This window comes from Camellia sinensis, chromosome 6 (genome assembly GCF_055761805.1).
Source record: "Camellia sinensis isolate YWXY chromosome 6, ASM5576180v1, whole genome shotgun sequence".
NCBI classification, from domain to species: Eukaryota; Viridiplantae; Streptophyta; class Magnoliopsida; order Ericales; family Theaceae; genus Camellia; species Camellia sinensis.
Genome location: NC_138966.1, coordinates 102,814,042 through 102,839,718, shown reverse-complemented (window position 1 = coordinate 102,839,718; position 25,677 = coordinate 102,814,042). Strand labels below are relative to the sequence as shown.

At 32.5% G+C, this 25,677-nt stretch overlaps 5 protein-coding genes across 7 annotated transcripts; 4 read left to right on the top strand and 1 right to left on the bottom strand.

Moving 5' to 3' along the window:
* The first annotated feature begins 784 nt into the window (after window positions 1-784).
* On the top strand, window positions 785-7,331 carry LOC114260965 (uncharacterized). 3 transcript variants are annotated; one of them, XM_082874336.1, is made up of 6 exons: window positions 785-990; window positions 2,281-2,377; window positions 2,493-2,599; window positions 5,620-6,249; window positions 6,351-6,582; window positions 6,676-7,331. In XM_082874336.1, the coding sequence occupies exons 4-6, from the start codon at window positions 5,890-5,892 to the stop codon at window positions 6,711-6,713; spliced, it is 630 nt and encodes a 209-aa protein (XP_082730462.1). In that variant the 5' UTR covers window positions 785-990; window positions 2,281-2,377; window positions 2,493-2,599; window positions 5,620-5,889; the 3' UTR covers window positions 6,714-7,331. The 3 variants fall into 3 exon arrangements, with proteins under 3 accessions (XP_082730462.1, XP_082730463.1, XP_082730464.1); XM_082874337.1 differs by lacking the exon at window positions 2,281-2,377; XM_082874338.1 differs by lacking the exons at window positions 2,281-2,377; window positions 2,493-2,599.
* On the top strand, window positions 3,049-5,600 carry LOC145788879 (uncharacterized). Its single transcript, XM_082876290.1, has 3 exons — window positions 3,049-3,089; window positions 3,201-3,390; window positions 3,492-5,600. The coding sequence occupies exons 1-3, from the start codon at window positions 3,049-3,051 to the stop codon at window positions 4,032-4,034; spliced, it is 774 nt and encodes a 257-aa protein (XP_082732416.1). The 3' UTR covers window positions 4,035-5,600.
* Window positions 6,713-7,138, top strand: LOC145793458 (uncharacterized). Its single transcript, XM_082876288.1, has one exon. It carries the CDS (start codon window positions 6,713-6,715, stop codon window positions 7,136-7,138), a length of 426 nt encoding a protein of 141 aa, XP_082732414.1.
* A 2,024-nt stretch (window positions 7,332-9,355) lies between the features above and the next one.
* On the top strand, window positions 9,356-13,165 carry LOC114306521 (FLUCTUATING-LIGHT-ACCLIMATION protein 1, chloroplastic). The gene is made up of 6 exons (XM_082874335.1): window positions 9,356-10,105; window positions 10,210-10,312; window positions 10,923-10,978; window positions 12,284-12,430; window positions 12,767-12,880; window positions 13,012-13,165. The coding sequence occupies exons 1-6, from the start codon at window positions 9,761-9,763 to the stop codon at window positions 13,081-13,083; spliced, it is 837 nt and encodes a 278-aa protein (XP_082730461.1). The 5' UTR covers window positions 9,356-9,760; the 3' UTR covers window positions 13,084-13,165.
* Window positions 13,166-13,319: 154 nt separating this feature from the next.
* Window positions 13,320-22,336, bottom strand: LOC114306519 (putative glucan 1,3-beta-glucosidase A). Its single transcript, XM_082874334.1, has 8 exons — window positions 22,006-22,336; window positions 21,663-21,782; window positions 21,368-21,562; window positions 18,179-18,337; window positions 17,316-17,485; window positions 16,440-16,595; window positions 14,577-14,929; window positions 13,320-13,670 (listed from the first exon to the last, which is right to left on the bottom strand). Exons 1-8 carry the CDS (start codon window positions 22,210-22,212, stop codon window positions 13,489-13,491), a joined length of 1,542 nt encoding a protein of 513 aa, XP_082730460.1. The 5' UTR covers window positions 22,213-22,336; the 3' UTR covers window positions 13,320-13,488.
* Window positions 22,337-25,677: the final 3,341 nt, after the last annotated feature.

Sequence of the window (25,677 nt, the reverse complement as noted above, 5' to 3'; positions counted from 1 at the left end):
GTTACTTTGGCTGCAACCAAACTGCCAAACCGTGAGCACCCCTAGTAATTTATAAGATTTTGTATTTTCAATTTGTTCATATATTCTGTTTGTGTTTTCAATTGAAAAAGAGTTTAGATATTTTGTTGTGTTTTTAATTTGGAAATCCTTTTATCAAATGACAAATGTTGATATTTGATATTTTTGTGTGGAAAATATAAGGTTTAATTTTATCATTTTTAAAAAAAAATCAAATTAAATAGTTTTTGAATAAAAAAAATAATGAAATAGTTTTGATATGCATAGTTTTCTTATATGTTTTTATTATTGATATTTGACAATTTACTTTATAATCCTTTGGTTATGTTGAGTTAGATTCACAGTGTTTGGTTGTGATTTTTTAAACACGGTTTTCAAAAAATTTTATACAACCTGTTTGGTTATTTTGAAAAATGAGTTCCGTTTTCAAAAAATTATGGCATTGTTTGGTTTGTATTTGAGAAACATGTTTTGAGATAAAAATTACGAAAATTTGTTTCGTTTGGTTTTTTTTCAAAAGATGTTTTGAAAAATTATTTTGAGAGAGAGTTTTAGAAAAAGTGATTGATTTGATGTGTATAAGAGAGAGATTTGTTTGGAAAATTTGTAAACAAACAAGTTTTAGAAAAAAATTTTGAAAAAATTTATTTAATTTGATTACTTTTAAAAACTTATTTGTAAAAAAAAAATTTCAAAATTTTTTAACAAACACAAACTAAACAACGCCTATATTTTTAGGATTTGATTCTTCACATGATGTGAAGAAGCTAGACATTAGTACAATCTACTTATGTACTCCTCACAGCCTCTGTCTGGCCCGTTTATTACCTTTACCAAACCTTTTCCACAGTTTGGCTTTCGTTGATATGCCAAGGTCGGCAACACCGGAGCAACGACAACAGCCATTGACGAAGACGCTGTTTAGGTGTGGCCGATTTGAGCTGCGGGTGACGAAGATTAGACGATGAAGAGGTTAGTCATTTGGATTGTGGTTTATCATGTTTTCATTTCATCTCCATTTCCACTTTCGATTTTGATTTTCATTCTTCTTAATAAATTTGTAAGAAATGAAGTTTTGTCCAACATTCAAATGATTTATAAACCAAATTGAAAATCCCTTTCAGCATAGAAATCAGTTCGCTGCTTTGATTTTGGAAATTAATTTCATCATTTGAAACGAAAAGAAATTTTTGATTCAAGAGTATCTGGTTTCAATTTCAGAATGTAAGTTCCACATTTCGGACATACTAAGCACATATTTTCTACTTTTCATTTGGACAATTAGTTTCATCAAATTGCAATGTGGTCACAGTTTCCCCTTTCCCAACTGTGGTTTCAAAATCGCTATTTAAGTCCTTCATTTTCGAATTAAAGCATAATTTTTTTTGGGAACATTCTTCTGCTTTGGTGTATAAATTTGGGACTTCAGCAAGTTTTTAGTACAACTTACTAAAATATCAAGAACACAAGCCCACCGCAAAATGGATTTTATAGTGCTCGTTTATACAACATTTACTGTCAATCTGGTTGATTCTCACCCATTTTCTTGATGAAATAAAGCATGCAAACTTCACTTACACATAATTTCAATTACTAGTTTCTCCCATTTTTTCGAACCTAAGTCTTATTTTTGGGTTATCTAAAACTATCTCATACTTGCTTAGGTCTTCACAAAAACAATCCAAACAAAACTATGAATGAAAATGTGTGACTGCTAAGAAATATGATTCACTTCAAGAAAAAAATAGAGGAGAGCCACCTTAATTGCCTTACAGATCATTTTTATGAGTACTGTGATGTCACTTAGTATGATACAGTTGAGCAAAAAAAAAAAAAGATAAAAATTGAATTTTGGCCTTTCTTGATTTCCTTAAACCAACCAGCTGTTTTCCGTTGTGTTCTGCACCTTGTAAATATGTAGCAGATTTATTAAACAGTACTGTTCTGTCTTAGGGTGTATTTCAATCATGAATTTGGATACAAAAAAATAATGTGAATTACTTACCGAATATAGTACATCTCATATTGTGTTTTTGGAACCTGTTTTGACCAAGACTTTATTTCAAACACATCATTTGGATTTTATGGTTACTGTCATTGACTTCCATTCTGATTTACTAAATTCCATTTCTCATAATATGTTGATAAACTAGCCAAAAGAACATAGAAAACATGATTCAATTTTCTTTATAGCTTTCTCTCCTCCAACAGGAAGTTGTACTTATTTCTTTACTTTTATTGTTGTCATCATTGTTGATGTAGTGACATCGTCAATTTCTTGTGGTTGATTCGATCTCCGTTTTACCAAGAGCCGTAAGGCAAGGAATAAGCTCTTTCAACCCTTGTAATTGCATTCTATGTATGTTTCGACAACATATTCGTTGAATATAATTCATTCATATCATTATGTTATCGTCCATCTACTAAACAACAATGAACACGAGGACCCCCATTTACTAAAGTGCACTGTACAGTCTATTTACGAAGACCCCCATTTACTGAAGAAGCTTTCAAGACGAAGCAATAGACAGGACACACACCGGACTTTATTGCATCTCTTTGTGGTGAAAACGACGTGGTGGTAAATATTACTCCACTGAATTTTGTAAATGTGTTACATGCATTGTTTAGTGAAACATGAATGCATTCCAAAAAGCTTACTCTATTCATCGGATTTTTTTTTTTGTACCCAGACTATTACATTCTACCAAACCTCCTTGTTTATACATACGGAATACCCATATAAATGTTAGACATGTCTATTAAACTTGGTTTGGATAGTTGCAACTTATGATATAAAATTAGTTATCATGTGCAACATGTCAGTACTGTTGCAAACAAAAAAAACTTTTATCCGTGTAGTACTCTACAATTGTAATTGTATAAACATGTTCCTTTTATTTTTCTTGCGTAAACAACCTGCTTGACATTTATGTTCGAAGTTGTAACTTGGTATTTTTAAGAAGTTAGAGCTCATCACTTAAGTAAACCCATGACTTACTTCACATGTGTAATATGTGTATGTCATAGATGGACAGTGAGGGGTTCGTTGAGGATGCACAAGACCTGAGGTTGTGGCCAAGCAGGATTAAGTTGGCCTTTTATACAACTAATGGTCAAAGAGGTGAAGCAAGACCCTTCGTTAACCAAAAAAAAAACACTTTTACCACAAGGCATTAGAGTCGGATTGATGATGAGCTGTACAATCAGTTCAAAGTTAGGTACACGGTTAACCGTTTGAAACAAAAGTACCACCGCATCAGGCAAGCTTACAATACATTTGTAAAAGTGAAGAACCATACGCGGTTCGACTGGGATGACCAGAGGAAAACGGTTGTGGCCCTGGATGATGTTTGGGATCAATATGTTAAGGTAACTACCACCACCTTAGATTTGAGTACAACCTTCGTACTATAGTACGTTAACTGTTAAGTGACTTATTTACCACATCTTTGGTTGTCTTATTTTTGTAGGCACATCCCAAAGCTAAAGTGTTTAGGAAAAAGGGTCAAGACGACATTGACTTGTTAGATGTCCTCTTTGCAAACTCCCAAGCCACTGATGCACTTGCCCATGCTTCAGCTCAAGGACCCCCAACCTCTGATGAAGAAAGGGATATCCAAAGTGCATTCTTTGGTGTTGGTATTAACTCAAATACCGATTCTATCCCTGTTGTTGACGACATTGATAGAGATGACTCGAAGGTAGGTGAGAGTAGTGGCAACGATGGTGGGCAAAAGGGTGCACACCTTGATTTTGCACTTGATACATGGATTACCACGAACCTTGTAAAAAAAGAATTTTACGTGCGCCAGAACAAAATGGCTGAAGTGAGTTACGCCGAGAAGAAACAATACTCCATTGATGCATGTATGGACTGCTTGTCAACAATGGACGAAATTACTCCTGACCAATACGTTAAGGCGTGTGATAGTTTCCGCGATAAAGCAACGAGAAGAATTTTCATGAAGATGGTACCCAACATAAAGATGCATTGGGTTCGTAAGCTCACTTAGGAATTAAGTTTGACAATGGATGCAATTTTGTTTTGTTAGGCATCCAATTTGGTGTAAGTCAACGTATGCGGCTAAAACATTAAAAATCTGCTCTTAATTTTTTTTTTAATCCATGTTTTTCATCTGTGTACTATGGCTATGTAAAGAACTTGGAGGCTTTACCAAATTATGAGTTTGTCTATCAGGACCAGAACATTAGACGCGTATTTCATATTCCAGTTTGGGACAGTTAAGAACTTCTATTGTTACTTGTGCATTGAATTGTCAACCAATGAGGTTGAGCAGAGAAGCCTGTATTATTCCCACCCCTAACATGTTTGCTTGCTACAATTACTTATGATTAACAAAATTTATATAATGTTGCTTGACCATGGAACAGACAAACTAATGTTGGGATTTCGTAAGCCTGATGCTTTTAGGCAAATTAGTGAGCTTACACATGATAATGAGGCAAGCTTACCAAGCTGCTGAATCATTGAGTTTTTATTATTCAGTGTTGTGGCATACATTGAATTGTGTTACTGAGGAATTTGGCCATTTTTTAGATTTGGGATCATCGGATAATTTTCCATTCTGCTTGATATGTAGCTTTTTTGGGTTATATCTCTAGACACTTCGTTACTGAGGGAATTTGGCCATTCTTTAGATATTTGACATCATTGGACACTTTTGCGTATGGTATTGTTCTACTTAATATGAATTTGGGATTTGTTTGAGTTTATATTGTGTCATTGCTGTGGAGCTGTTCCACCATTACTTTCTGGTTTGGTTATAAATTTTAAATATTAATTTGGTTGACTTGTTGGTTGAGCTATTGGGACTACATTTTGGTGGTGTTTGTTTTGAAGGATTGGCGCATGAGATTGGACTATTAGTTTTGTTGGATTGTTGTATCCCATTGGGAGAGGGAGGATGGGATAGAAATCATGAGATAACTCATCCCATGGGATTAACTTATGAAATTATATTTTTTGGCCTCTTGTATTTAATATCTTTTTTTAGTGTTGTTAATTTAAAATTCTATATTAAATAAAAAAAATTATAAATTAAATTTAATTAAAAATAATAAATTAAAAAAATTAAATTTATATATTAAATAAAAATCAAGGGTAAAATTTAGTTGCTGAGGCAATGCCATTGGGTACAACACTTCGACTGTTGAAACAATGCAATGCCTCCAATTAAGGGGCTCAATAAGCGTACTCCACTCAACTACCTAAACTTTGAATGGGCAGGTGTATGTATTGTTCTAATTGGTGTTGAGGTTACGTATTTAACCAACATTTTTATTTTTAAATTTATTTATTGCAAACATTTGGTTTCTGAAGTCTTTTCTTGCCCTGCCTGTGGGACTTTTCACAATGTTATGTATCAGGCCTTCATATAATGTTATGGATTTATATTATTTCCACGTTAGTATTATAATGTTATATATGGATTTATGTATCAGAAAATTAATTGAACCTCTTTCTTGTGTCGATGTGAATTATATTTTCATTTTCATTTTACTTACTTTGTACTTACATAAATGGACCCAAGTAACTTAACAAATCTGTTTGACATGGACGTCGCAATGAACAATCAGGCAAATGAGTTTCCCGACTGCAACAACATTACGGCGGAAATGGATTCAAGTGGAGAAGGCGTGGTGAGCAAGGACAGTAAAGACAACGAGGATAGTCCAGACAGCGCTGATAGTAAGGACAGTTAAGACAGTAGTGTGGAGTAGTTGAGGTTGTCATTTATTGCATCAGACGACAATGACGTGGACTTTGCTATGGTATGCTAGATATTTGAATCAACCAATGGAATTCTGAGGAAGTAGCCTTAATGGACATGTCCATACACTGGAGAAATGTATACTCAACATTTATTGAACGATCATCTACGCACAATTTGGGAGATCTTGCGGATGGATGCGCCAACGTTCAGGTCCTTTTGTGCTAAATTGAAACGCAGAGAGTTCATAAAGGCAGACAAGAATAGGTTATCTGTTGAGCAATCACTCGCTATATTTTTATATGTATGTGGACATAGTGAACGACATAGACTTGCAGCTGATCATTTTCAACACTCAACAGAAACTATTCATCAATATTTCAAAATTATGATGAGAGCATCGTGTCATCTTGCCATCTTTATCATCCAACCTCCTGATCCGAATGTCATTCCTCCTGAAATTCGAAACAACCGGAAGCATTACCCATGGTTTAAGGTTAGTTTCAGACACCCTTATTTGTTTACAAGTTTATGACGAATATTATTTCAAATTCGGGTGTAGACAAATGTAATAATTATCATATTTGCATAATGTAGGATTGTATTGGGGCAATCGATGGTACGCACATTGCATCGCATGCACCTACTACAAAGAGAACTGCGTATCGTGGTAGGAAGGTTGCAATAACACAAAACGTTCTTGCAGCATACTCGTTCGACATGAAATTTACTTTTGTTTATCTCGGTTGGGAAGGTAGTGCAATTGATTCACAAGTGTTATTCGATGCGCTTACACGTCTCGATGTATCTTTCTCGCTCCCTCCTACGGGTAAGGCTTTTGCTTCTATACTCACGACGCTTCCTAAGCATTACTTCAAAATACTTTACAATAAACTTGTGTTAATGTGACATACTGATGTAGGTAACTATTACTTAGTCGATGCGAGTACACAAATATGATGGGATTCCTCGCACCATATCATTCAGAACGCTATCACTTGGACCAATTTCGTAGACATCGACATCGTCCAAATGGGTACAAGAAATTGTTTAATTATAGACATTCATCGATAAGATATGTGATAGAACGATGCTTTGGGGTGTTGAAGAATCGTTTTCCTTTATTGAAATCTATGCCGAACTGCATACAAGTGCGACAAGACACAATAATTACAGCATGTTGTGCTTGTCACAACTGGATTCGCATGAACTTCGCAAATGATTCATGGTTCAATAGGCGTGGTAATGCACGTGCGAGGCAAGTAGCACATCCAACTCTTGCGGCAGGAAATTCCAATACGGAAGATGAAGTCATGAACAAAATGGTTCAATTTCGTGATGAAATTGCGACAGCAATGTGGAACAACCATAGGGTTCATCCATAGTACCACGTTAAACTTGTCATTTGTATTCTTAACTTGCATCATCTTTTGTGGTTGAAATTATGTAAGACCTATGACATATATTGTTACGTGATGTTTGTTTCAATTATGTGTTGCAGTAGAACACATGGATATATGTAATCACTCTTCTTGATGTTTGTGCCCTGAATATTATATGGATGATTGCATTGACTTAGCAAGTTATTTGTACGCGTAAGTGTAACTTTTGGTTATGAATGTTCAGTACAAAATTTAGCTCTAATTTTCATAATCATAGCAAAAAAAAAAATTCCACAAATATTCCTTTTATGTGGTCATGTAATTTTCATAATTTCGAAAAAAATTTATATAGTACAACAAAAATTGAAGAATGAACCAACCTTTAGTGTTTTAATGAGCTAAAAACATTATGCTAACATTTTTAAACATACAATTACAATTTTAAACGTGAAGTAAAATTTAAGTACACAGCCAACAGTTAATAAAAACAGATTGCAAGTAAAAAAATATGTAACAAATCTCTGATAAAAAATGCATTATTGCAAATTAAAGTTTCCGTCTAATTTAAGAAGAGAGACAATTTTGCAAAAAAAAAAAAACAATTGTCACATCAAAACGTACTCTCATCTTAGTTATATATATATATATATATATAAATATAAATGAAAACATAATTTGTGTTTTTAGCCATTTATGGGTACACATCCTACCATTAACATAAAATTTCCATTCATTTCAATCACAAGAAATTAGGCTGTGTTTGATTGTGATTTCAAAATGTGATTCAACGTGGTAGTTTGATTATGGTGTTTGGATGGAGAATTAATTTTCCACAGCTCTGCAGAACGCTCTGTCTCTTCTGTCAAAATCGAGCGTGGGTTTCAATTTTTTTTTTCAAAATGGGACGTCCGGCCGGTTGACCGGAATAGTGATTTTTTTTCTTTTACAATTTTTTTTTTGAAATTGATATATAATCGAAAAAAATATTTTCTGAAATTTTTAAAATTTTTTATGTGCTTTAAAATAATTTTGAGTTGTATGAATTGTAAATTTTTGTATCAAATTTCAAATGTCACATCAACAATTCTCCACTCAAATCAAAACTTTTTTCAAAAATATTTTCAAAACTCTATATCAAACAAATTTTCTACACTCGAATCATAATTCCATAACACACAAACTCAAAATACAACTTATACTCTCAAATCACATTTACAAAACTCTACCAAATGCTACGGGAAATTTTTTTTCCAAGTTTGCATTAAAAAATTGCTTTCGTAGCATTAAATTTTCATAAATGTTGTGGAAAAATTGTGTAAATTGTAAATTTAAACATAAATTCAATATTTTTTTTAAAGCCAATTTGAAAAACTTGGCCGTTGTCCTCAAATTACATTTTTCAAAAATTTGTACATAAATTTACCTTTTAACCCAAATTTGTGAAAATTTACATGTTCCGCAAATTTGTAAATAATTTTTGGTTATTCAAAAAATTTGTAAACAAATTTGCAAAAATTATGATTTTTTAATGGGAATTTGTGAATAAATTTTCTACATAACATTTATTAAAATTTAATTGTAGGAAATAAATTTTTTAATGTCAATTTGGAAAGAAAAAATTTATGCTTTCTGTGGTTCAACTGAGTGAAAATTTTATGATAAAGTCACACAGGTAATGATATATATAGCTCAAAATTTTATGATAAAGTCACAATGTTAGGTAGCTCAAAATTTTGTGGCTAAAATTGTTCAAATCACTCAAAATGACGTCGTTTTGAGTGTAAATGAGTGTAAAACAACGTCGTTTTGACAAATTTGAACCATTTGAGTCACAAAATTTTGAGCTACCAAACATTTTCCTATATATATATATATAATTTGGATGAGAGTATTTTTTGATATAATAAATTTTTTTTAAACTTTTCTCTCTCCTCAAAAATGAGGGAAACTTAAAAATGTATTTTTTGGAAAACTAAACAATGATTCTTTTTAAAAAAGAGTTTTCAAATCATTTTTTGAAAATTTTTTTCAAAAAAATCAAACCAAACAAAGTGATTGTTATTCAGAAAAAATGTTGATAAATTATTGTATTATATTCAAAATTTGTAAAAATTTAAACCGTCAAATCGATTCGCTTTCATCTATCAATCCACATCCATCAATTCGTCAAACGGATGCGAATTGATTTTTTTTAATCTATCAACCTAATAGATAAATGACAGATTAAAAATTCTTCAACCGCAATCGAATCGCAAACACCCCTACCAACTTATGCTATGTATGTACTAACCCTATGATAAGGTAGCATGTAATAATAAGTGGATGAGTTTTATGTACATATGAATTTATACATGTATATTTGGTCACATACATGATACATAAGGGACCATTTATGCATGTATATATTGATGTCATTCATATACATGGTGATTAAGATTAGTACGGAGAAATGGGAAGGAAGGAAGGTGGAAGGTGTGAGGATTTTGCAGGAGTCAAACGCGTAGACTGAGAGGGGAAAGACTCACGCATACATAGGCTGAATATCAATGGGGGAAAAACAAAACCCTAGAAAAAACAACCAAGAAGAAGAAGAAGGAGGTATTAGCAATTCAATCAATAATTATAATGGCGAAGAAGAAGACGATGACGACGATGTTTATGGCTATGGCGTCACTATTAGTTTTGCTGATGATCTCTACCTTCCATGTCGATTCAGTTTTGGGGGGCGAGATGGGAGGTTACGCCAGGAGTTCTTCTTCAAGATCAAGCCATGATACAATAACTGTCTATAGTCGCCAATCCTATTGTACTAGTATACCAAGAACAACTCATCAGAAACTGAATTCATCATCACCATCGACCGATTCCAAATCCGAACGAAACGCGATTATGATTGCGTTCTTTGCTGTTCTGTTTATTGTTGTCATGATATTTAGCTCGCAAAGCAAGGATTCTGTGCTCATGGTTCAGGTTCTTCATTAATTGATTTCTCGTCGCACAAAAACACATATTTATTTATTTATTTATATGTGTGTTTAATCGCTTAATTTCAATTGTTTGATTTTTTGACTTAGGTTGCTTTTGACGGTGCTACTGATCAAATTGAAAGAGACCTTGACTTGATTTCAATGGTTTCTGACACTCAGACTGCTCTCGGCTTACACTTGATGTTATCAAGTTTGTTCTTCTCCTTCTTCTTCTGTCTTTGAATTTTTTTTAAAATTTTGGGTGTCTATAACTAGGGCTAAAACTAAAATGACAACTGATTATTCTTTTAAAAGAGGAGGGGGAAAAAAAAAAACACATTGAAAAATCAATTTTTTATGATTTTTAAGATTGTATATAGTCAACTCCGATCTAAAAGTGAAGGAATTTGACATGATTATTATTATTTTTTTTTAAAGTTAATTAAAGACGAAAATAAGCCATACAACTCCCAAAGGAATGGGTAGGTTGTTCACAAAAAAACTTGACGAATTTAAGAATGTGCTCAAAGTTGTCGAATTCAAATGAGCTTTAATGGAGCTGGGCTTGAGTAGCTTAATTCTTTTTTTAATTTTTATTTTATTTTATATGGTGATGAGCTTCAAAATGAGTTGAAATCTTATTTACATAAGGAGTCAATCTTGAATGAACTTTTAATAAACTAAACTTGAGTCGAACTAGTTTGATTTGTTCATAGTCCGCTCTATAACATGGTCTGATTTAGGTATGATTTGTGTTGTTACTTGCCATCTTTTATATATTCTTACATTTTGTCCTGATTAGTTTAAATCTCTGACTGCAGAAACTGTTTCTCGCGTATACCGTTATCCAGAGTCTTGTTTTTCTGCCCACTCAAATGTAAATGATTTTTTTTCCCTCCTTCTCCTTTGTTTCTTTCTTTGTGCACATTTACTTGTTTTCTTAGGGAAATTGCCATTTCGAAGTAAATTGTTTGTGCCTGTGGTCAAAATACATTGTTTCATCAAAAACAAACTTGTGACAAATTGTATTTGAGTCATCTTTCCCGTGAAAACCTCTTTTATATGTTTTGGATAATCTTTATTGTCATAGATTTCTTTTTGTTTCTCTTTATCTTGTTTAGCTTATACAAGCCCATTTCAGATTTCTTGTTGTGTTTGGTGCTCCTTGGTTAATTTTTAGCTTTTTTGTGGCTTATTATGCATTTTCATTTTGTTTTATGATTTCGTGCACATTTTGTACATTGTAATCTTTTTCTAGTACTGCTTAACATGTGTAATACGACTGTCATGTAGTACGTCCTGGTTTTGCAAATGGCGGAACGTTCAGATTGGTTTGATTTGCAGTTTTAAGGCGTCTGTTATGGTTCTAAACCAAACCGACCCATGATATATTTGTTTATCAATTTTTAATATTTCTGCAGTGAAAACAATATACTAGCAAGATTTGAAAACCTGTCTTGGTTGTGGAATTGAGAATTTAACCAACTCAACTATGTTACTTGTTAGTTTGTTTTCTATAATAAAATATAGGGCAAAATACTTTACTTTCTTGTGGTATGGCTTGGTAGTAGCACTTTACCTCCCAGGCTTTTAAAAATAACACTGCATTTGTCACTGTTCATTTGCATCAAATGCTATTTTGGGGTCATTCTCTTCTGCATGCTTGCCACTATTGTTACCATTTGGATTCATTCTATATACATTATATATCAAAGTTCACAATGATATTACTTAATTCAAATATTACATCTCTCTCTCTCAATCATTAAGTATTGATTTTTTTTTTTTTTTTATCCCTTTTCTCTTATACAAAATATCAAATCAAATTTAATTGTCTCGAAAATATTGGCTGTATTTAGCGACCATAAAATCTGTAACATAAGACTTGTTTGAAGGATTTGGAGTTCTCTCCTAGTCTCTTTGCCCCTGTTTCTATATGGCCAAATGATGGTTTGGTGGTTCATATATGTGTGTGTGTGTGTGTGTGTATGTTGTGAATAATTGTTATGTGATTGATCTCGTTTATTGTTTTATTGAGTTTCATTTTGCATATTTTTATCACTAGGAGAATGACTATCTTTTCTTTTTTATAAATTGCTTGGGATTGTTGGTTCATATTGGAATTGCGGATTACTTGTATGTTTCGGTAACATGATGTTTACTTGGTACTCTTTCGATTCAGGTAAACATGAAGCGGCCATGGAAGGAAATTTTTGATCGAACATATGAGGAGGAGCGGAAGAAAGTAAATACCCTTGTCGGAGTAAACGATTTCAGGGAAGGAATTAGATGCAAGACAGCTACCTGTCCTAATAAAAAATATGTCATTGTAAGTTTTTTCTTAGACAGGTTTCCTAAAACTTTATTTGGAGTTCCTTTTGTGATTATTGAAATTTCATGTTAATTCCTCATTGAAATTTCACCTTCATTCTGTAAATATCCTAAATGAAAGACTATACCATGAAAAAACTATATCAGCTAGAGAGAGTGAGGGTATGATATTGGCAATGATATTGTGGGGTAGTTGTTGGAGGGAAATTAATCGCTACAGTTTACATATTTTGGCAACCATAACAATTTACAAAATGCCTATTCCTTTTCAGTTTTGAAATTTTTGTAGAAAAGAGAGATCAAAAGTGATAGTCATGCTTGTTTTGTATTGTAGATGACAATTTTGGTTGCTGCTTCTGTAAGACGTGAGCTGCCTACCATCAACTGCTATTCAGACCTTGATAAAGCTTTGCAAATTCTGACATCTATTGATCATAAATCTATTGAGGTAAAACTAATGGGCATAAAATATTTTAAGCTCTGCTTTCTTTTCTTTTTCTTTTCTTTTCCTTTTAATATTAATCATATGTTTTATGATTTGAGCTTTATTTGTATTTATTTATTAATTAATGTATGTAGGCAGTGAAGGTCTTGTGGACTTCTCAAGACGACATTAAAGACTTCCCATCTTTGAAACATGTAAAGAACTGATACTATAATTTCGCAAATGTCTATGTGAAGTTGCAAGGGACAATTATTTGAATGATATTTAGTGAGAGAATATGCTTTTCAAGTTTTAGTTTCGTCAACATATAGTGACGAAATGAAGATTAGTTTTAAGCGATAACGAAGTGGCAACACATGGAAAATAAAAAAGAAAGCTAGGATAGTGAATTGGGACAGAAGATCCCGCGCTAATAAGAATTTATCGACGTTGTTTTAGAAAATTTGTGAAATATATATTTTTCTTTATTGATTTCACTAATTGAATAGCTGATTGGTCATTTTAATTTAGCAAACGACCAATATTATTTTTTTAAAAACGAACCCTACATTTATTTTATTTTATTTTTTGAGTGGGGTTAAAATACTGAGAATAACAAGCAGTACTAAATTTTAAAGTTTGATATAACCATTCTGGATCATCCATTGAAGACTCCAATGGTTTTGGACATTCTTGAGAGTCCAATAAGCCCAGCCGAAGGTGGCCCGCCCATACACTTGCAATTGGACCTCAGCAAACTTTTGGTAATCCTCTTTTGTGGCCCCACTCACCTGCCATTCTGCAACCCATTCCCCTGCAAATTCAATTTCAAACAAAAGGTCCAATCATTTTCTAGTAAATGAAAAGAGCAAACATGTTCTATTTAGTATTTACATAAACTCTTAACATTTACGAAAATTTTTACAGTTTATTTTTAGTAAAGGTGAACATAAAACATATTTGGTACATATGTTTTAAAACTTTTGTTTAAAACAAGTGAAGGGGGTGGCTTAAAATGATTTGACTATGGTTAGAAATGGTAGTTGAAGGTGATTGTCAATTATTGGAAGTGCACCCTGCGAAGGGTGTTCCTGTCCGTTGGAGGGTGTTGGTGATGGCTATGAATGGTTGCCAACAATCGGGTATGGTAACCGGCCACCTAAGGTGGTGACTCACAACCAAAGTAAAAGGAGGTGATTACTAGGTAGTTGTTGAAGGAGGTCACTGACGATGGTGGCAAGAGATAGGCATGGGAGTGGCCAAATGTGGTGGTTGGTAGTGGTGATGAGCGATGCTTGGTAGCTAGAAGGGATGGGAGAAGGAGGACGAAATTGGAGTGGCCAAATGTGGTGGTTGGTGGTGGTGGCTAGCCATGCTTAGTAGCTAGAAGGGATGGGAGAAGGAGGACGTAAAGTTATTTTATTTTATTTTATTTTGTAAAATAAATGAAATAAACTTTTTTACAATTAGAAGAGTTCAATAAAGAATTTATAAAATGTTTATAAGTTTTTGAAAATGAAAATAGATATTAAACAAGTTTTTGTTTATAATTTATAATTTTTTTTTATAAATATAAATAATAATAATAATAAAAAACCTATAAACATAAAGCATTATCAAACATGCTAGCAATTTTTTTAAAAAATTGCATTAGAGCTGCATGAGTTCGATTGCCAAATAAAATAACTGAAATGATACAAAAGAAAATTTGTAACATTACCAACAAAAGTGAGAGGCCCATTTGATGTAGTAACCAGATTCAAATCAGCTGTTCGGTTGGTGTTGATGAAGTTGATGTTTTGTTGGACAGTCATGTCGTTAAAAACATTAGAGAAGAGGTTGTAGTAATGTACATCAATCACTGTCCTCTCTAAACCACTAGCAAGGGGAAAGAGTTCTTTAGGATCAACTTGTCCTAACCGGTTTGACATAACCACATAAGCTGTTTTGGAGTGCTTTCGAACAGTTTCATAACCAGCTTTATAGTACTTGATTATGCTATCTAGTGATGCTCCAGGTGCTAAAGGCTCATTGATCAGCTCGACAGCATAAAGGCTTGGATTGTTGGCATACCTATAAAATCATATAACAATCAAAAAATAATAATTTGTGTGAATTTGATTGGAGTTGATTTAACAATTATTTGCATTAGTTTCAGTCAAATTAACTTTATTAAAAGAGATATTGGTAGATTTAAAATCATGTTGTTTGGGCTTGTGTGGCCCATCACGGATCCTATCTTGATAATTCAAATTATTCATTTTTGAACCACATGTAGATCATTGACTAAAAGAATTAAATTGATCCGACAACTGTAACGACGTTATTTTATGCCATATACAAGTAAAAAAAAATAAATGACAAATATTATTTGAAAATTAGATCATGTATTTTTCAGAGACAAATACAATAGAGTAAGACTTTTTTTTTTTTTATAATTTGTTTTTATATATAGATGATTTACATTTTGTGATCTAAAAAATAAAAAAATTTGATTATTAAAATGAAACTTGTGATAAACTTTATGAGGCCAAACAACATGGTCTAGTCCAAGGTGAACTGAAGAGAATCTGATTCTTATATTAGAGTTGCTATAAAAATTTTGATTATCAAAAAGGTGAGTTTTGCCCCTTTTTCTTTTTCTGTTCGCGCGCACGGGTTTGCAAGTTCAATTGTTATAGCAACTCTAATCGTTGCTATATATTATGTAATGTTAAAATTTGACACAATGAACATTAAAAAAAATATATATTACATTCTAGCATCGTGTTATAGTAGACTTTTTTTGAAGAGTTAACTAATAGTTTACCCATTAAAAATAAGTTCACAAAAAAATTAATTTATTTGACATATTCTTAAAATTATTATTTTTTTAAAAAATCTTTTTTAGAATGGTTAAAGTGTCTTTTTAGGTAACAAATAGGTTTGCCAAACAAGTGAAGGTTTTTTTTTAACAAAATAAATTTTTTAAACCAATAATTTTGTTTTTAAAGGAAACCTTATTTAATCATGGACTTCTTAAAATTTATTATGTCGTCCCAAAAAAAATACTATGTCATGTATTTTTTTTATATAAGTAGAAATTACATTTTTTAACTGATAGTCGACTCAGATTTTAATATGATATTTATTTCAATTTAAACAATATAAACCCTAAACTTTTATACGTGTACTCATGTGAGTGACATGTGCTAAAAATAATTTATTTTATCTAATTTAAATGGAATGACTAAATTGATAATGAAATTTGAAATTTAGTGTTAATATTGTTTAACTTGAAATAATGAAAAATAAAGTGAAATTTGAGTCAAACTAAATTCAATAAACTAATAAAATAAAAACAACAACCACTATATTATAAGCATTTTTTTTTTCAAAAAATACCAACTATCAAATTTTATTTAATTTAAAGTTTGAATTAAGCTAATAAATTGAAGTTTTTAAAATATTAATTATTGGATTACAAAATTTTTAATTAAGATTTTAATTTAAAAAGGTTGCGAATACATATGATTAGGTACATATGATCTTATCGTATGATCGAAATTGAATCATGCTACAACATGTGACTATATGTTTGTACCTGGCAGTTAAGAAGTCTATAACATCAACTGTCTGTTGTATATTTTGGTCAGATAATCCCCATTCTTGAAATCCATCTCTGGGAGAACTATGCTCAAAACCATTTTGAGAACCTGGTGCAGCATGTAGGTCAATGATAACCTTAATGTCATATTTTCTGCCAGCAACATAACACCAAGTTATTAAACATATTTATGTTTATTTTTTGTGAAAACGGAAAAAATAGAATGTTCAGCACAAACATGTCTTCAAAAACTTGTATTGAAAAAAAGTGAGGAGGTAGGTGGCAACCAAAGGTGAATTTTGATGGGAGGCGATTACTAGTAGCCAGAGGCGAGTGGTGGCCTAAGAAGGCTAGGGGAATGAGAAATGAATGAAAATTTGTTTTAAAAATAAGTGATTTTTTTGAACCAAAAATGATTTTGTTAATTGAATTAAGATTTTTTTTAATAAAATAAATTTTTTTGAGTCAATAAATTAACTTTTAAGCCACAATCATTTGGGAACAGACTATTTTAATAACTTTTTTACTTTTTATGAAAAGATGTATAAATAGTAGAGAGACTAATATGACAACTGATAGTAACTTTTTGATTCTTTGGTTAAAATATTTAGTTCCCAAACGAGTTATTTGAGTTTAGTGAGGAATGCAAGTATTTGAGTGAGAAATCTATTTGAACCATGAATCTAAACATTTTAGGTTTGATTCTTTGTTTGAATTTAATAATTTTCACTACACATATAGCCTTGTTGATACACATAATTTATCAATAACTATGTGTATCCAGGATTTACTTTGCAGAAATTGTGTAATGTAGTCCCATTTTGAGGAGGTTCGTCACTAAAAATATAAAAACAAAAGAAAAAAAGTGCATACCTAGACCATAGGAAGGCATTGTCCAAGGCTTGCAAGGATCCCCCAACATAAGGGTGTGGAGGTTTTGAATCACTGGCAATCCACCACCCTACTGGAATTCTCACTGCATTTATTCCATTGTTTGATATGAACTTGAAGTCTTCTTCAACTATGAATGTGCTCCAATGCTCCTGAAATCCATACAATTTAATCCATCAATTTTTCTTTTCATATAAAATATAAATTTTGAATTCGTTCATTTGTATACGGATCAGTTCCAAAAATAATTATGGCTTCTTTGGCTGTGATTTGATTTCTTCTTTTTTGTTTTTCATATTTTTCAAAAGAAAATAATGAAAAGTTTAAAGGGGAAAAAAAAAAAAAACCATCATTTTCACTTAGTGAGAAAGCAATTTTTTGACTTTCCCTAAAAGTTGAGCTGTTTGTGAAAAAGAAAAAAGAAAATTTTTGTGTTTCTGGAAAATGAAAAATGAAAAAGCAACCAAACGGACTCTTATTTTCAATAATAAACACTTGTTAATTGCATTTTAATTCTCATTCAGAGCTCATGATATTCAATGTTAGTTCTATTTTAATATAGACATGATTTGAATTCTCTCTATTTCTTGCAAGAAGCAGACATATCCATCTCAAAGGATGCGATAACAACACATCATCAAAATCCTACTTTAACTGTCAACAAATTGCCATGCCATTATGAGTTTTAGTGGGTTTAATGTAAAGAATTATTAGGATTAGGATTACAGTACAATCCTTAGTCATGAAATAAAAATCTCTCAACTACATGAACCTATGATATCCTTCAGTCAAATTCAATCAATTAGTGAAAAATGAATAACTTGTAACGCGCTAGAGCATCTTACCCTCATAACTTGCGGTGCCTTGAGTGGACCATAGCCATTTGTTACTTGAAACTCGCCTTGTAATCTCCCACTTATTGTCATGATAAAAACAGATGGGTCGCTATCTCCCCAGCCACCATCTCCCTTTGAATCAGCTGTCACAAGTTCCTCTGTTTTCACCTACAAATTCATAATATGAGAGAGTTTATATTTTTCATTTTTAATGCTCATACATTGCATGAATATATTCAAAAAATATATTCAAAAAAGTGTTTCAGAATTTGAGAATATGAAAGATTCATTTGGATTTAGTAGAGTTAATCAAAATTATTATGTTTCATCAGTAGATAAAATATTCAAATTTTACTATAGGTAAAACTTATTTTTCTCATATTACAACATTAACAGTTCGTTTGGATTGGGTGAAATAGGAAGAAAAGAAAAATAAAATACATATCTCTTGATTCATATCACTTGTTTATTTTTTATAACTGTGTGTTTAGATCAATTTGCGTACACTTCAACTAAATTGAATAACTAAAAATGAGATAAATGAAGTGAAACGGGGAAAATGGAGAGAAACTCAAAAAGTGGAGATGTTGGGAGAAGAAAAATATAAAAAGAAAAAAAGAAAAAAATCTAGTCACTACTTTTTTTATAATACCATAAATGTCCCTTTAGATATCAAAGAAATATAAAAAATAAAATACTAACACCTATAAAAATGTTGTTTTGGTATTATAATATTAAATAGTTTCTTTCTCTTTTTTTTTGTAATTTAACCAAACAAAATAAGAGAAATAATTATATTATCTTTTCTCTCCTATTTATCCAAAGAAAAGTAAGAAAAATGATAATTTTTTCTCTTATTTTCCTTTTTCTTCTAACTTATACAATCACGTCTTGAGCCACGGATTAGTTTGACGAACTAGTTAGAGCATCTCCAACGGTGAATTATTTTTTTCATCAAATTTGATGAAAAAAAAAGGCTCTTTTTTCAATTTGATATGAGTTGCTCCAATGGCTTCGATCAAATGCTTGGGGACGTCTGGTGGGATGACCGGCTACTAGACGACTGGCCGGTCGACCGATTACGCCATTGATTTTTTTTTTCCCCTTCCATTTCTGTTTCCGATTTTGTTTCCCATTTCTTTTTTCCCTCTTCTTTCTACAAGCCACTGCCACCATCATGCTGCAGATCACTCTTTAGCAGATACCTAGCTTTACTCGTTTCTCTCTCTCTCTCTCTTTCTCCCTTCCTCTCCCTCTCCCTCTCCCTCCATGACCATCATTATTTCCCAGGAGATGAAATGGTGAAATGGGTTTCTCTAAAAACTGTTTCCAAGAACTACCATTACTAGAGACTCACTTTATATGTATCAGTGTAAAAAATGGGTTGGTTTAATCCTTTTTTAAAAGCACCATTTTTCACTCTCTTTCTTTAAAGCCCCAGTGATCAAAACCCACAAAACTTTCATTTTGGCACAAACCCCACATCTTTTTTCACCCACATTCCTCCAAAAAAAAGCCCCAGCTTTTTCACTTTTCTCTCTACCCTAATCCTTCTTTAAAAGCAAAACCACCACTCTCAACTGAACTTAGCAAGCAAACAGGGATGGGTTGTTGCCTCTAAACTAGAGGAGGAAGTAGTCTCTATTTGTAGAGAGAGAAATAGGTTTCTCCAAAGCTGTTTACCAGAGCTACCATTTTACTAGAAACCCACTTTATATGTATTAGTGTAAGAAATGGATTGGACCGACAAAATGAGAGTTTTGTATGCAAGGGACGACGGGTGGGACATTTGGCCGGTTGTCCAGTGAGCCTACTTCCAACGTAAACACACAATATTTTGGTGAAATCTGCTCTGCTTCTCATTTTGGTGAAACTTTTGATACATTCTCAATTTGATATCCGTTTAGTGAAACCGTTGGAGCCATAAAAGTGATATTTTCTCACCAAATTCAAATCTGATGATGAATTTGATTCACTGTTGGAGATGGTCTTAGAGTGTCTAATTAGTATCGCATAGCTATGTGATACACTATCTATGTTGTACTTCCGACAAATGTGGAATACACTCTAAGAATATCAATCTTTGCCTCTTAACCATACTATTCGTAAAAAAAAATTCAATCTAGATCTTTTAAAATAATTTTTTGTAGAGTAATTTTATAATACTTTTTTGAATAGTTGGGTTAATTCTATAAAAGATGAGGGTACAATTATATTAAGTTGAGGGTACAATAATATTGATAATCACTTTAAAAAAAAAATATCAACCATACAAAAAATACTCTAAAATTGATTTAGGAAAAATCACTATGGGCTTTGGACTCGTAAATTTTACTTCATCATTCAGTCATAGCAGTACATTGTCTATGATAATTGAAACTGTTTAATAATTATTCAAGAATGACACCTATGTGTTTTATGATTTATTTCTTGTTAAGAGTCTACATAGAGGATAGCTATTTAGGGGTAGTTTGGAATGATTTAAATAAGTGTATTTTTTGATTTTTTATGAAATATGAATTGTGTACGGATTGAGTTTGAAGTGATGTAATAAAAAAATGATGTAACTTAAATAAAATGGTATAATTTAAATATGATAGTGACTTTTTAACTTTTTTAAATTATGACAAACAAATCTTTAACAATTATTGCTTGAGAGACTCCCCCAACCACTAGGTGGTGGGCATGTGCGATGTATATAGCCATATGACCATTTAAATTTAAAACAGAAAAAACAAAAACTAAAAAACAAAGCCATCCTTTAAGATGTGAGGTTACTTTTTAACCTTTTAACTTTTTAGTTATTTTAATTCGGAATAAAAAAAAGTTTTGTTTAAAATGATTTTTTGATGTTTTTAATTTTTGTGCGAAAAAAAATAAAATGATTATGATTTAATTATAACATTTTATTTTATTAACTTTTTAACATATTTTATCTTTTTATAATTAAAATTAAAAAAAAAAAAAACCCATGCCACACAGAGCCAAAAGTGATCAAAGTGCCATTAAACGGCACACCACCACTAAAAATTCTCTAACCCATCTTATGACTTTTGTCTCCCAAGACAACATAAACATCAATCCCCTCTACAAAATATACCTTGTTAAAAATGAATGGCATGCTGTAAAAAGACGAACATTAATCTTTGAAAACAACAACAAATAAAACAAAAACAAAAAACAAAGAGGGGAATTAACCTGTAAGAAGAACCCATTGGGTGCCTTGATCCGAACGCGGCTCAAATCATCAGAATTTCTAACAATCTGAAACGTTTCTGATGACGTGTTCGCGATGGCAACAACATCAATCCCATTTCCAGTTGCGTAATTTAGTCCCATAAACTGTTTGTTGAACACTCTAAACTGAAAGGTCGTTTCATTGATCCTCCACAACTTCACAAAACAAAAACAAAAACAAAAACAGATAAAGAAAGTTGTTTTTGATGATCAGAGACTCGTATAATAAAACAATTAATTTTAATTGGTTTTTTACTTTGAATGTTTCCCAGCCTGAAGCAGAGGTCCTGTTGGCAACTATGATTGTTCCTCCACCCTGTTCGGCGCAAAGGAATTTTCCCACTGTTACTGATTTGAATTGCAGCCCAGTTCCATCCTAGTGAAATTTCACAGTCAGTTTCAAAAGTTGAGAAAAATGAATAATAATTCATCAATAACATCAAAGATTATCATAATCAAACTATGGTTGTGTTTAATTTACAAAAAACAAAAGAAAAATGGAATGGAATGGAATAGTGGATAAAAATAAAAACTAATTTTTTGTCAATACAGCATAGGTTCAAGATTAGAGAATATGTAATAAGTATATGTTTACAAACCAAGAAATCTTTGTTGGGGATGCCATCAAAGAGAGATGGTTTGATCCATCCCTCTGTAACCAGCCAACCTCCCAGATTCACTGCTCTGATTTTGAAGTTGGGAGTGACTCTCCCATCTGAAAAATAGAGCATATAACAAAGAAAGAAACAAATGGTAAGTAGTTGTTTTGTTGAGCTTGTTGCCATTTGATCCTTTTCAAATACCATTCTCTCTCTCTCTCTCTCAATCTCTGTTTATGGGTCTAACATGCTGTGCACTCACACGTATATATAGAGGGGGAAAAAAAGGACACGTTTTTTATAGGGAATTTTTTTTAATAAAAGAGTACATATTTTGGGATGTGTATTATAAGCTCTAATTATGATATTTGTAATATTTGTTGATAATCTATTGTGATATTAATTATGACCTGATTATGACTCATTATATATTGGCAATCACCTATTGTAATTATTATTTTAATTATAATAAAAAAGATATTTAATTATATCTTATATAATATTTAATTATTAGTCATTAATTTATATAATTATAACAAAAAAATATTTAGTATTACAAAATGCCATAACTTACCTACCATGGCCCCTACATAGCAAACCACTATAGTAAAGCCCATTACATGTGCAATTGAAAAAGATCATAGCGTATTATGGAGCAATTATGTATTATTCTATATGTCAGTCACTGTGAATCTCGGGAGATTATTCAGTATTCTCAAAATATAAATACGTGATACTTTATAAGATTTTGATCAATAGAGAAGGGTAGAGATCCACGATTTATATTGGGGATGGGGAAATAATATGAAACTAAATTGAAAAATCTAGAAATCCCCTAGATGTTTATTTGTCATTATGTATTAATTTTAAGCAGTAAACAACAATCCCAATCAAACAATGAAGACAAATCGACACCTCCAATTGTGATAAAAAAAACCACGGGCAACAGCCACAAAACAATACACTAAGAAGATATAAAGAAATTACACAGGTATACTCTCAATTACCTAGCAAATCCATGCCCGAATTGAACCAACCTCTATGTGTCTCTTCCAACCCCATCTTCACCTCAGAATTGTCTTGACGATGAGCCACTCTGGAATCCACCAAAGCTTCAGGCTCGAATTCTTCAGAATCCACCGAAGAACAACTCTCTCTTTTGTGTAGAACAAACAAATAATCCTTTAATGTATATTCTTTAAACCATGAGTTGAATACTCAATCAAAATATCAAAGAAAACTAGTAAAATGTCCCCACATATAAACCTTAGAACCCAAAAAGAAGATCTGGAGAAGTAATCTTAGATTTGGACTGAAACACGTATTTATAGAAAACTGTCCCGCGATCTCCACTCGAGCGTCAGATTGGCCGCTCGAGCGGACCTACGCTCGAGCTCGGAAAGTTCCGCTCGAGCAGGAAAAACAACATCCAGTATTTTTACAGGCGAACAAACTTCTAAAACCCAGCATTCTTTGCTCGAGCGGGGGAATGTCCGCTCGAGCGGACAGGCAACTTGGAATGTATTTTTGCATTTTGCTTTGGGGGCGCTGCCCCTCGACCCCGCCGTGGCGCTACCCTAGACCTGCCAAGGGACGCTACCCCCTGGACCCCCGCAAGCTGACCGGGCTGCTCGATCCCCGTCATAATCAGCGAAGTGGCAATCTTGAAAGAATTAACAACACAAACTTCTCTGCAAGGTACAATTTGGGTTGGATTCGCATCTAAACACTCATAGCCTGACTGAAATAAAAAGTGCGAATAAAATTACAGCACAAAGGAGTTTTGTCAAACGGGATTACCAAGAATAAAACCTAACAATCTCCCCCTTTGGCAATGCCGTGACAAAACACACCTAACAAATAAAATCCAATCACCCCAACACATTACAGTCAATAAAAACAAACTTCTGTCTCAAGGTCATGATTTGCAAAACAGCTATTAGTACCATAATCTCCAAAACAACTATAAGTCCCACAAGAGTATATGAAAAAGCAATAAACATATGGCTAGATTATCTTGAAGCATTTCAAGCATGAGATGGAAAACATGAATAGATGCGACTTGGAGATTTTAAGAACATGTAGCATGGATAGATGGATAGATAAAAACTAAGACATATACACCCAACTCATGACATGAATACATGAAATCCTAAGACACATGAAAAACAATCTTCTCTCCCTTTTTGTCACGAATTGACAAATGAAGCTCAAACAACAAAAATAAGATCATAAACCACACAAGTAGTGATATGATGATGTAAATATCAGGAGCATGCAAGAAGAAAATAATAAGCAAACAGTGCATAGCAACATGCAAAACATCTATAGCCAATCTCCCTTACCAAACAAATCAAAGTGTTCATGCTAACATACTCTTGTAATGATAAACCAAACTTCTCCTCACTAAAAACAAAGAACAAGAAGAAAAACAACAAAAGTAATATGGAGTAAGCAAGAAATCTCAAATTTGTACCTTAAAACACACAAGATTATCCAAGAACCACAATTACTAGTAAACACAATGTACACAGTCTGTAGAAGATTCCTCATGAAAGAAAGTGATGCATTATGTGAAAAGCATAGATCCCATGAAAAAAGTGTGTGTGTGACTCTTGGGGTTTGACAAACACTAGATTCAAATTCTAGTAGTGATATGAAAGCTGGACCTCCGACAAGAGAATCTAAACACAACAAAGGAAAGTCAAACCACAAGGAATCAAGGGGTATTTGGTGAGTAAAGGTGGAGGCTCCCCCTTAATCAATGAATCTTTTTTTTTTTCCTTTCTTTTGTACATTTTTTTCTTTCTTTTGCATATTTTTTCTTCTTCTCTTTCTTTTTCTTTCTTTTTTTTTTTTTCCACATTCATTGGCGGCTGACATGCTCAAGAGTATAGAAACTGAATCAGAGAAGCATAGATATAATAAAGATGGCCTGGTTGGTGACTTTGAGGTAGCCTTTTCCTCATGGCTGGACTACAAAGAATAGAGGGGAAAAGCCGTGGAGATGCAAAAAGATGGAAGGTGGTTAAGAGACTCAACATCACCCATGATATGCTAGTACAGGTCAATTCCTCTAGAAACGCAAAAGATCAATGACAGAAGTCCATAGAGAAAAAATAATCACTAAGATGGAAGTCTCCAAAATTTGCTAATCCAAGAGTGTGTACAGAATGAGACATACTAATAAAAAAACTCACACTTTAAAATGAGTAATGACCACAGAAAGCACACATATATTAACATGTAATGGATATTCTCATCAATTCCAATATGCACCAAGGACCACTCAAAAATTTCAAGCTTGCAAAACCATACTAAGAAAATCTTTTTGAGATTTTTTTATTTTTTTTTCTTAACCAAAGCAAGACAAAAAACAAACAAGCACACATTTTTTTTTCAATAAAAACAACACACAGAAACCCAAAAGCTAAAACAAATAAACAAATTAACACAAGTGAAGTTTTCTCACCCAAACCGCTTTAGTATAAACAAAGTTGTGAGCATTGCGGTTCTTGGGTGGTGTCTTGACATTGTGGTTTCCCTCCCTTTCAATGGGAACCTGTCTCGACATGGTTTCCAACTTCCTATTTCTAGGTCTAGATAAACACAACCTCTGTTCATGTTTGGTCTCAAGCAAATCAAAATAGCAAGGTTTATTAGGACCCTTAA

Bases quoted from the DNA above. Each gene is read 5' to 3' on its own strand.
- LOC145788879 (XM_082876290.1), top strand. From the start codon at position 3,049: ATGGACAGTGAGGGGTTCGTTGAGGATGCACAAGACCTGAG. The intron at 3,090-3,200 runs GTTGTGGCCAAG...AAGGCATTAGAG, and splicing joins GAGGATGCACAAGACCTGAG to TCGGATTGATGATGAGCTGT. The intron at 3,391-3,491 runs GTAACTACCACC...TTATTTTTGTAG, and splicing joins TTTGGGATCAATATGTTAAG to GCACATCCCAAAGCTAAAGT.
- LOC145793458 (XM_082876288.1), top strand. From the start codon at position 6,713: ATGGGATTCCTCGCACCATATCATTCAGAACGCTATCACTTGGACCAA.
- LOC114306519 (XM_082874334.1), bottom strand. From the start codon at position 22,212: ATGGTATTTGAAAAGGATCAAATGGCAACAAGCTCAACAAAACAACTA. The intron at 21,563-21,662 runs GTAAAAAACCAA...TGTTTTGTGAAG, and splicing joins CAGGCTGGGAAACATTCAAA to TTGTGGAGGATCAATGAAAC. The intron at 13,671-14,576 runs GTAATGTTACAA...TTGAATTTGCAG, and splicing joins TGGGCCTCTCACTTTTGTTG to GGGAATGGGTTGCAGAATGG.
- LOC114306521 (XM_082874335.1), top strand. From the start codon at position 9,761: ATGGCGAAGAAGAAGACGATGACGACGATGTTTATGGCTATGGCGTCA. The intron at 10,106-10,209 runs GTTCTTCATTAA...TTTTTGACTTAG, and splicing joins ATTCTGTGCTCATGGTTCAG to GTTGCTTTTGACGGTGCTAC. The intron at 12,881-13,011 runs GTAAAACTAATG...TAATGTATGTAG, and splicing joins TTGATCATAAATCTATTGAG to GCAGTGAAGGTCTTGTGGAC.
- LOC114260965 (XM_082874338.1), top strand. From the start codon at position 5,890: ATGTATACTCAACATTTATTGAACGATCATCTACGCACAATTTGGGAG. The intron at 6,250-6,350 runs GTTAGTTTCAGA...TGCATAATGTAG, and splicing joins AGCATTACCCATGGTTTAAG to GATTGTATTGGGGCAATCGA. The intron at 6,583-6,675 runs GTAAGGCTTTTG...ATACTGATGTAG, and splicing joins TTTCTCGCTCCCTCCTACGG to GTAACTATTACTTAGTCGAT.